This window comes from Arachis duranensis, chromosome 6, assembly GCF_000817695.3.
Source record: "Arachis duranensis cultivar V14167 chromosome 6, aradu.V14167.gnm2.J7QH, whole genome shotgun sequence".
In the NCBI taxonomy this organism is placed as follows: Eukaryota; Viridiplantae; Streptophyta; class Magnoliopsida; order Fabales; family Fabaceae; genus Arachis; species Arachis duranensis.
This window is the reverse complement of record NC_029777.3, coordinates 17,464,329-17,474,595: the sequence shown is the minus strand read 5'-3', so window position 1 is coordinate 17,474,595 and position 10,267 is coordinate 17,464,329. Positions and strand designations below refer to the sequence as shown.

The window sequence follows — 10,267 nt, the reverse complement described above, 5'->3', positions numbered from 1 at the left end:
TGCGTATTTTGAGCACAATTTCAAACCATGCGCGTTCAGGGAATAAATCATTTTTTCATGCGTATTTAGATAAAAAAACCGTTATATTTTTCCGTTACTTATTTGAATATTAATGCTTTTAAAAGTATTAAAATGTATGTTTGTAAAAACTCATTTTTGTCTTTAATTATAACACATCTAAAATTATTAAGTGATATATAAAATATTTCTAAAACACATCCAAAATTATAAATCAGAAATTTAAATTTAAACGTTAAATATAAAATTAATTTTTTATATCTTATTTGATAGAACTCATCTAATATTTCTCATTTTTTATTATTTGTTGAATTTTATTGTTACTTATTTAAATATTAATACTTTTTTTAAATTATTAAAATATATGTTTATAAAAATTAGTTATTTTTTTATTTATTACACATCTAAAATTATTGACTTATATATAAAATATGTTTAAAACACATCCAAAATCATAAATCTAAAATTTAAATTTAAACATTAAAATAAAAATATTTTTTATATTTTATTCGATAAAAACACATATAATATTTCTTTTTTTATTAATATTTTTCAAATTATTAAAATAAATAATTAAGCTAATTTTTTTAGATCTTATTCAATAAAAGTATATCTAACATATTAGTTTAAAATATGATCTCTTTTAGGAACTTTAGATGTGTGGGTTAATAATTAAAACCCTTAAAATTCATTTTTTGAATTTTAAAATTAAAATTTTCAATTTTACTGAATTTAATTTTTGAATATGTATTTAATGATAATCTGTTAATAATTAAAAATGCTAAAATTGAAACAGAAATTTTAAATTTTAAATTTTAAATTTTAGTTTTATTTAATTTATATTTTGGATGTGTATTTAATTTTAAGAAGACACTAAATTTATTTAAATGTATTTATTTTAATTTTTTTAAATTATTACGATAAAAAACTGATTAAAGGATCCCTTTTAAAAGATACCTAGTGTTTGTATAACCCAACCTATTAAATTAGAAACCTGTCAAGTGCAAATTTTACGTAACCTAAAACATGAAGAATGGTGCAAAATTAGTTGAGCAAGGAACTAATGAAATCCAATCCAAGAGCACGTGTCCCGCCATGCATGCACTTGAAACCCCACTTAATTAATTTTTGTAAATCGTGTTAATTACCATACAAGGCTTCTTAATTGAGATAGAGAAAGAAAAGTAATTACAGAAAACATAGAATAGAATAGAAGAAGAAATTAATCAAAGGCAAGAGAATAAGATCATGAAGGCGACAAAGAGACCGATCCACACCGCATCCACATGGTTTCGGCGGCAACCGCCACAAATGAAGGCTTTTCTGGGCGTGGCTTGCGGTGTGATGGCCTTAATGTTCCTCCGCATGGTGGTTCACAATCATGACAATCTCTTTGTGGCTGCCGAAGCCGTTCATGCATTAGGAATCTCCTTACTCATTTACAAGCTGACCAAAGAAAATTCTTGTGCCGGTTGGTATATGATGTTAATTAGTTTTAATTGAAGAATGCAAATGAATTGATTAATATCGTTAGATTTGATTTTGGATTTTGACGTGTTGGGTGCAGGACTTTCTCTAAAATGTCAGGAACTAACAGCAATGTTTCTAGGAGTTAGACTGTATTGCAGTTTTGTGATGGAATATGATATCCATACATTACTGGATTTAGCAACATTAGGAACAACCCTTTGGGTTATTTATATGATGCGCATCACACTAAATTCCACTTACATGGATGATAAGGACAACTTTGCAATTCATTATGTAATAATACCCTGTGCTGCCCTTTCCTTCCTCATTCATCCAGCAACAACACATCACATTGTTAATAGGATTCTTTGGGCCTTTTGTGTTTATCTTGAAGCTGTTTCTGTTCTTCCTCAGTTAAGGGTCATGCAGAACACTAAGGTGCATGCTGCTTCTCTATCTCCTTCACACATTCTATATATTCATATCACTCATCATCTATCATGTTTAATTTATTTCAGATTGTTGAACCATTCACGGCACACTATGTATTTGCCCTTGGAATAGCAAGGTTCTTGAGTTGTGCACATTGGGTTCTACAGGTTATAGATACCAGAGGCCGTCTTCTAACAGCTCTAGGATATGGATTGTGGCCTTCTATGGTTCTCCTATCCGAAATTATTCAGACTTTCATCCTCGCTGATTTTTGCTACTATTATGTCAAGAGGTTTATTCATTCATTCATTCATTCATTATTCCTCATCTTTCACTACTTCTTTTCCATATTCATATTACTAGCTATTTTCTATGCAGCCTTTTTGGTGGACAACTTGTTCTTCGCCTTCCTTCAGGAGTCGTGTAAATTAATTAAATCTTTCATGGATTCAACATCAATCAACACTATTCAGGATGTAGCTAGACACAACTTTCATATAATCGATTTTTTTCATTTATTAGGGGGTTCATGTACCTTTCTCACACCCACATATATAGATATGTATCTAGGACTTTAACCATTATAGATCACCAATTTCGTATATATATGTACCTTCAACAAACTTTTAATTAATCCATATATATAAACTGCAAGTTAATCAAATTAGTTGACACCTCATATATTTTCTTGATTCCAACCTAGCTAATATATGCAACAAATAAATAGAAGATAAAATCAATAGTAGTATACATTTACATCAGTGTATTGTTGCATCCTAACTTTATAGCAAGATATTAAATACACATATTTTGTGTCACGGTAGTGTGTCCTTCTAAAATTTATGTCTCATCGAAAACAAACATTAAACATATATATAATAGAGAGCAATCAAACACAGCACACACAACAGCAGGATTCAGGAACTACAAGTTCTCTCACAAAAAGGTGGTGTGTACTTCATCCGTGTCAATACTCAATAGTTAACCACAATAATTTGTTTCTTTTTAAAACTTCATTTCATTCGTGTAGATAATTAACCACGTTACAACTAGTTGTTGGTAAAATCTAGAAGGTCATATGACTTTAATTCCCCTAATGATTGGTTATAATATTAAATTAATTATGATTGTATAAATTGCCCCGCACCTCGAATGAGGAATTGTGAACTGGAATTGCCTTTCCAATGCACAAGCTAAGCTTTCATTGCTTTTCGAATTCCCATAGCCGCCTTTCCCTTATTCAAATGGCTTTCCACACACACACACACACACACACACAAGCAATCATTCTTTCTCATTAATGTGAAATATATACTCTAATTGAGAAACGCAATATAATCCTCGTGCATTTTCGATAAATTAACAAAAGAGTCATCATTATTAGAACTAATTCATCATCTTAATTATCCTTTAATTTTTAATATTTAAATAAATAAAATTTTAAATATGTTATTTTTTCCTTTATCATGATTAACACCATCAGATTTAAAAATAAAAAATAATTACATGACATGCATATGGTAATCTAGTTCACTCTTGATTTGTTTATTTAAGTTTTTTTTTTGCCAAATAATGAGTTTAATGTTGATTCATTATAAGTATAAATAGTTTTATATAATTTTTTGATTTTTTATTTGTTTAGGAGTTCAAAAATTAATTCGTTCTAGATTTAAAGATAATAGATTATTATATATATAAACTGAAATTCAAACTTCTAACACTTATTTAAATAAATTAATGAATATATTAAATATCTTTCAGTGATGTGTTAAATGTCTATATAAAACTCTTTTATGAGATATAATTCTCTCAACAAGAAATAATTAATCTATCTAATATACCAAACATTCCACTAACTAAAGAAGAGTTTGTTAGCATAAAAACCCAAGCTAAAGCTATATTTGGAATTTTTTAAGAGGATAAAGCATAAACTTTTGGTTAAAAATAAATGAACAATTTTATATATCCAAACAGAGATATTTAATTTGTTTATTCTTCATAATTATAAAACTGCTAGCCATAAAAGATGTATAGAAAATAATTTGTGATGAATATTGTGAGGTGCATACATATGATAATTTCAATCCATTTCATATTAGTTATTATTAGAATAAGAGTTAACAATGCTACATTATTGCACTATTATCCGGTAATAAGAAACACCACAAAATTATGAGCTAGTTTGATATAAGATAGAAAAGAAAGGCGGAACGTTTTTTGTATTATTAGTGATTAGCATTTTATTAGCATATCACAGCTGGGGGGTGGTGGCAACTGCATACAGCTGTCAAAGGTAGGCTAATAATACTTGTTACATAGTTCATCCTATTATTCCACATCCTTATATTGCATCCAATTCCATATATCACCATCTCTCCAAAGCCAAACTTGGCGGCAAGCCACTTTGCTAAATATTTGGCTTCTGTAACCTCACATTCATGCATTCACTCTCTTTAATTTCCCTCCTCATCAATAATGCAACTCAGATTCTCAAATCAAATAATACTATAAATGCAACACTTTAGATATTGTCGTATTTGATTTGATTTCTATTTGGTTCCACATATGTATACATATATATATAGTCAACTCGGTATTTAATAATTAAGTCATACTCTAACTTCATTATTATAAATGTACAAAAAAGAATATAAGGCTATAGCTATTTTTTCACCCTTAGACCTAATAATAATAATAATATGACCCTCCCTAGATATGTATGTATGATATGGTAATAGTGTAGTAGGTGGCGATGGCTTAGATAGGCATGGGATATATATAGCATAATAATGCATGATAATCTCTCTCATGACCCGCGCCAGTAAAAGCCAAGATAATAGCTCCTCATATAACACGGTCAAATGTCATACACGTAAAGCAACCTCTTTAGTCTTTGATTGCCATAAATGTTTGTTTGTTTCACGCCCAACTGTGTGTTGTTTCAGTAATCAAATACTACTATTCTCGAAGTTATCCACAATTGACTCATTATTTTCTACTCGATATATTAAGGATTATTCTCCAAGTGAAAAAAGGACTATAATTATTGTCTCAGACCCCATAGTTAAATAAAATATACAAAAAATGATTACTAGCATGTAAGTTTAATCACAAAATGCTGATATTTTAATATTCAATTTATGCCAACTTATATATATATATAATCAAAAAAGTGTGAAAAAATAATTAATTAATTATTGTTAAATAAAAGTGCTTTAATAAATAAATTAATTCTTAATTATAAAGTGAGTCATACAAACATATTATAATTGTAGAGCATGCAAAATATATTAAAATTAAAATTAACTTTTTTTAAAATCTATTATTTATGTTTTTTAGAAAAAAGCCTTATTCTTCTATACTTTTTCAACTTAATAATACGTGAGTTTGGGTTAGGCAAATAGAGATAAGACACGTGGGGCTGGGAAGGAGGCTTGTTTAAGAGATTAATAAAAAGAAAAAAGGCTTGTCTATGTGCTTTGCTTATCTATGAGCATGAAAGGCACTTGGATCCTCCTTAACCAACCAAGCAAGCTGCACTTTTGATTACCTCTGCCTCCAGATGCTTCTAATGCTCCTCTGCGTTAAAAGTTTTCTTCGAATTATTATGATATATTTGGTGGAGGGGTAACTAAGACACCAAACTTTGTATCAAAATTGAGGTCTCTATTTGCGCGTATGTATCACATCACAAAAATTGATGTCCCCACTTGTTGTATGTTTATATCTACAAATACATATATTCCCATACAATAATTAATTAATATATACTCATCATGATGCTAACAACTTCATAGCTAGAGTCCCTGCCTCATCAACTATAAATACCAACTCCGATCCTCTGCTTCTCATTCAACACATACATCTTCAAATAGATAGATAAAAATAAAAATGGCTCTCTCTAAGCTTCTACTTGCTTCCCTTCTTGCTTCTCTTCTCATCATTCAACTTGTTCATGCCGATCACCAGGTCTTAATTGGTTTCAACATTCCTCTATCTACTTCTTTAATTTATGGTTTAACTAATTCATGCACTTGTTTATTCTGGAACTGCAGGCATACCAACAAACGCAGGGTTCTCTTCAGCAGATAGGTATACAAACAAATTAAAACTAAACATATACAATTTTACACACACATATATATGGTGTAATTGATTTGGATTAGTTACAGACTGTAGCGGAGCATGTGCTGCAAGGTGCCGGTTATCATCTCGTCCAAATCTCTGCCGCAGATCCTGTGGAACTTGCTGCCAGCGCTGCAATTGCGTGCCGCCGGGCACCGCCGGCAATCAGGAAGTGTGCCCTTGCTATGCTAGCTTGACCACCCACGGTGGCAAGCGCAAGTGCCCTTAATTCCAACCAGTTACTTAAATCTATGCATGTGTATATTGCTCCATCTATCACCACGCTCTCAATAAATTCATGGAAGAATAATAATTGTTTACTCTTTTTTTTGTTCAATCCTTGTTGAATCAATAATCATTATTGTGCGAATTTGGTGGTTTCTTTTTCTTTTTATTTTGTTTATACTTTATATATGTACCTTTGCTATACTGTTGTATCAATTATGTTATTAATAAAAGAGTTTACTATTTCATGTCTTATGATTATATTATCTTATACACATTATTGATATATATCTACATTTACTTCATCTATTGTGTTTGATAGTTAACAATTGTTAGAGATATAACCATTAATGTTACCTTCTCCTATCAGCTTAAGTTTTTGGGATGAGTGGTTTCATGACATGGTATCAGAGTTTTATGTCAAGCTTTTGGGATGAGTGGTTTCATGACAACAATAATTAGAACTAAGTTTTAATCTTAAAATATAAAATTGTAATTTTTTAATATTTTAAAAAATAAAGATATATAAAATTATTTTATACTATAAGAAAATCTCATAACATAGTAATTTTTTCCCCTATGTTTCTAATGCAATAATTAAACTAATAAATAGAAAATAATATTCCCCCCTCTCTTACTCGGATAATACAGGTAAGGTACTTGGTATAGGTGACAAAACAGATGTCTCTGTCAACACACGCCAACAAACCATATTTGTACTTCCTCTTTTGATTTGTATGCCGCTTTGGTTTTATGCACATAACAATAACATGTTTAAAGTGGTCCACTTCCTATACCAAAAATAAAAATCCACTACTATAATATTCTTTTTAGTTTAAAATATAATTCACTTCTTTAACATTAAATATATAAAACAACAGATGATCGCTAATTATTTTTGATATGTTCTTTACAATTGTGTAATACATATAAATGAAGTTTTGGATGTGTAATGCTTAATTATGGAATTTATAATTGGTTTTAAAGAAATTGTTAGTATCGATTTGTTTAAAATCATTACCAACGATTTGAGTGAAAAAGAATAATAATTAAAAAACTTTGGATCAATAATTAATGGTTAGAATCAACTTAAAAAATAAAAATAACAATTTTATGATTGTAAAAATTTTGAAAAAAAAATTGTCTTACTTAAAATTGTTAATCTCATTTTTATAATTTTTTTTTATTTTTTTAAATCATAAATCATAATTTTTTATGACATTAAAAATTTTTATATTTATGTATTATATCAAATTAATGTAATATTAATATATTACACTCTTCTAATTTAATATCCAAAAAAATTAGCCGATGAATTATAGTCTACACCTGTTAAAATGAGGAGAATGATGCATCTTGAACTTTTTACTTTGTGATCTCCTTCACATAGCTGATGCGTGTCAATGATCTTGATGAATTGGCAAAATTTAGATTGCTTTATTAACGTTCCAAAAATATGTAAGTTTTATATAAAAATTTTACTTTTACAACAGTTGAAGTTTATCTTGTAAATGTGCAATATTGTTATGCCAAAACATAAAATACTTGTTTTGATTTTTTTTTCTGTGCATCGTATTGGACCTTTTATTTGTACTAATCTTTAGCCGGACTTGCAGTTTTTGAACCTATAATTTATTATTTAATATGGTACAGGTGGTTTATATTTGATTTTTGTGACCACAGAAACTTTAGTTGAGTAGTTAAATATGTTATCTCTTAATATATTTTAATAATAGTTGAGTGATATATTATATAATAGTTATATTTTAATGTAAATAATTAAGTTATTTTAATTATTAAAAAAAGTTTATTCTATATAAATTATTATATACTTTTGAGATTGTTGAATTGGTTAACTCAAAAAACCAAAATAAAAAAATATTCGAGGGGTCTGTTAATTTTTTTCTTATATAAATTAACTCTTAAAAAAAAGACAATAATCAAAGTAATTGAGTAGTTATTTGTGGGTTAATTTTACATCGAATATAAAATAAAATACGACTTATAATTAAAAAATCTTTGTTAAATATGAATTATTTCGGTGTATTTTTATATTTTTGGAGATGATGATATTGGTTGCTATTGTTAAATATGGCTTATTATTTTTAATTTATAATTAAAAAAATTCTTGAAGAAGTCATGCTTGTTGTCTGTATTTTTGTGTACTCCTATGTACAATTTGTAGATCTATATACTATTTGGAGACAATGATAATGAGTTAAAATAGATTAAAAACGTGAGTTTAAAATATTTGAAAGGGAGTTCACCGAGATGGAGTGAACTTATTCTAAAGTTCTAACAAAAAAATGGTATTTGAGGAATTAAAGTTCGAAGATGATGTTTGGAGAAATATAAATTTTTTTATTTTATTTCTTAAAAAATCCGAAATTAAAGAGACTAATAAAAAAAACACTCTACCTATAAATTACCTGAAACTATCTATATAAAATGAAATAATTTTTTTAAATTATTAAATTTTTTCATTATTTTAAAAATTGTTTTTATTAGATATTTTTTATTCCCATATCTTGCCTTTAATAAATTGTGGTTGCAAGTTTGGGATCCGATCCATGTTGATCGTGGATTCGTTTTAAAGTTTTTAGTTTTCAATGTTTTTAATTTTTGTAATTTTAGTTTTTAGTTTTTATTTTGTCTTAAATAGTTTTTATTTCTAATTTTTTTATTGAAAGCAAACACATTGAATCATTGGTTAGTAAAGTACATCTGTTTAAAAACGGGACAATTACAAAAATATTATTTTTATTATAGACCATTAAATAATTTAAGACTAATTAAATGATTTTTTAAAAATTATAAAAAGCTAGACAAAAAAATATTTACCTGTGTCACAGATAACAGGTGGATCTTTCTTCTTATTTTAACATATGAAGGTTATAACTCACCAAAACAACAATAATGTGTATTATTTACTACTTGATAAGTTGTCGAATACAAATATTTAAAGCATTTGTAAGATAAGAATTTCATCAATTTGAAATTAAAATTCATTTTAAATTTTTAACAAAGCAAAAAATTAAACAAGTTCAATTCAATATGATATTAATCATATCATTTGAACTCCTATAATTATTATTCTAGAAAAATTCAACATAAAGGTAACGTACATGAACAATTTCTTTAATTTGAACTGTGAAAACAAGACAAAGTTGGTATTATTTATTTATTGAAATTCAAGGGTGACGTTGGGAGAAGAGATTGAGATTAGAGATTGAAACGGAGAAATAGAGACTGAAATAAGTTTTAATATTGTATTTAGTATAAAATATGAGATAAAAACAAATTTTAATTTAATTTATACAAAAATAAAATTAAAATTAATTAATTAAAATGAAGGCATTTTAAGTATAAAACATTATTAAAATTTTAGTATTAATCTCTAAATATTTTAGTTTTCTGTGTCTTTATTTTTTAAAAGTACTGAAATACTAAAATTTTAAGAATAAAAACAAAAATTTTAATACCAATTTTTAAACTAACAAATATAATATTAAATTTCAATCTTTCCGATCTCTATCGCTATACCTCAAAACAAATATTACTTGAGTGGTCTCATATTCCTCTGGATGAGTCATGTAACGTAATAATCATCATGATGCCACTGCACCAATGTTCATGTGGACCTAACTTTGAGATAAAATTAAAATGGAAGTATATAAATTATTAATTATATCATATAAGCTAAGAAACATTAAATGAAACTTAACAGGAGTTCGCTCGATAAAGTAAGTTAAATAATATAAAGATGAACTTTATCCGTAAAGTAAGGAAATTTAGATCTTAGTTTCTATTTTTTAGATGGTTATACTGTTATCACTTCACATCTTCAACATTTCGGTCTTTTTTGTCTGTTTTTTTATTAGAAAAAAAAAGATAAAATAAAATTAATTATTATATATTATAAAATTATTTCTATTAAAAATTTAAATTAATAAAAAAATAAGACACATAAATAATTATATATTTAAATATCTGACAC

The 10,267-nt window shown here is 27.1% G+C and overlaps 2 protein-coding genes across 2 annotated transcripts; both read left to right on the top strand.

The window, feature by feature from the left end:
* The first annotated feature begins 1,266 nt into the window (after positions 1–1,266).
* Positions 1,267–2,370, top strand: LOC107493209 (uncharacterized). The gene is made up of 4 exons (XM_016114295.3): positions 1,267–1,489; positions 1,586–1,926; positions 2,007–2,212; positions 2,299–2,370. Exons 1-4 carry the CDS (start codon positions 1,267–1,269, stop codon positions 2,345–2,347), a joined length of 819 nt encoding a protein of 272 aa, XP_015969781.1. The 3' UTR covers positions 2,348–2,370.
* Positions 2,371–5,718: 3,348 nt separating this feature from the next.
* Positions 5,719–6,526, top strand: LOC107493250 (gibberellin-regulated protein 1). Its single transcript, XM_016114348.3, has 3 exons — positions 5,719–5,889; positions 5,976–6,012; positions 6,093–6,526. The coding sequence occupies exons 1-3, from the start codon at positions 5,812–5,814 to the stop codon at positions 6,272–6,274; spliced, it is 297 nt and encodes a 98-aa protein (XP_015969834.1). The 5' UTR covers positions 5,719–5,811; the 3' UTR covers positions 6,275–6,526.
* Positions 6,527–10,267: the final 3,741 nt, after the last annotated feature.

Excerpts from the sequence above, each read along its gene's own strand:
- LOC107493209 (XM_016114295.3), top strand. The coding sequence starts at position 1,267 with ATGAAGGCGACAAAGAGACCGATCCACACCGCATCCACATGGTTTCGG. Across the intron at positions 1,490-1,585 it reads CAAAGAAAATTCTTGTGCCG|GACTTTCTCTAAAATGTCAG; the intron begins GTTGGTATATGA and ends TGTTGGGTGCAG. Across the intron at positions 2,213-2,298 it reads TGCTACTATTATGTCAAGAG|CCTTTTTGGTGGACAACTTG; the intron begins GTTTATTCATTC and ends TTTTCTATGCAG.
- LOC107493250 (XM_016114348.3), top strand. The coding sequence starts at position 5,812 with ATGGCTCTCTCTAAGCTTCTACTTGCTTCCCTTCTTGCTTCTCTTCTC. Across the intron at positions 5,890-5,975 it reads TTGTTCATGCCGATCACCAG|GCATACCAACAAACGCAGGG; the intron begins GTCTTAATTGGT and ends CTGGAACTGCAG. Across the intron at positions 6,013-6,092 it reads GGGTTCTCTTCAGCAGATAG|ACTGTAGCGGAGCATGTGCT; the intron begins GTATACAAACAA and ends GATTAGTTACAG.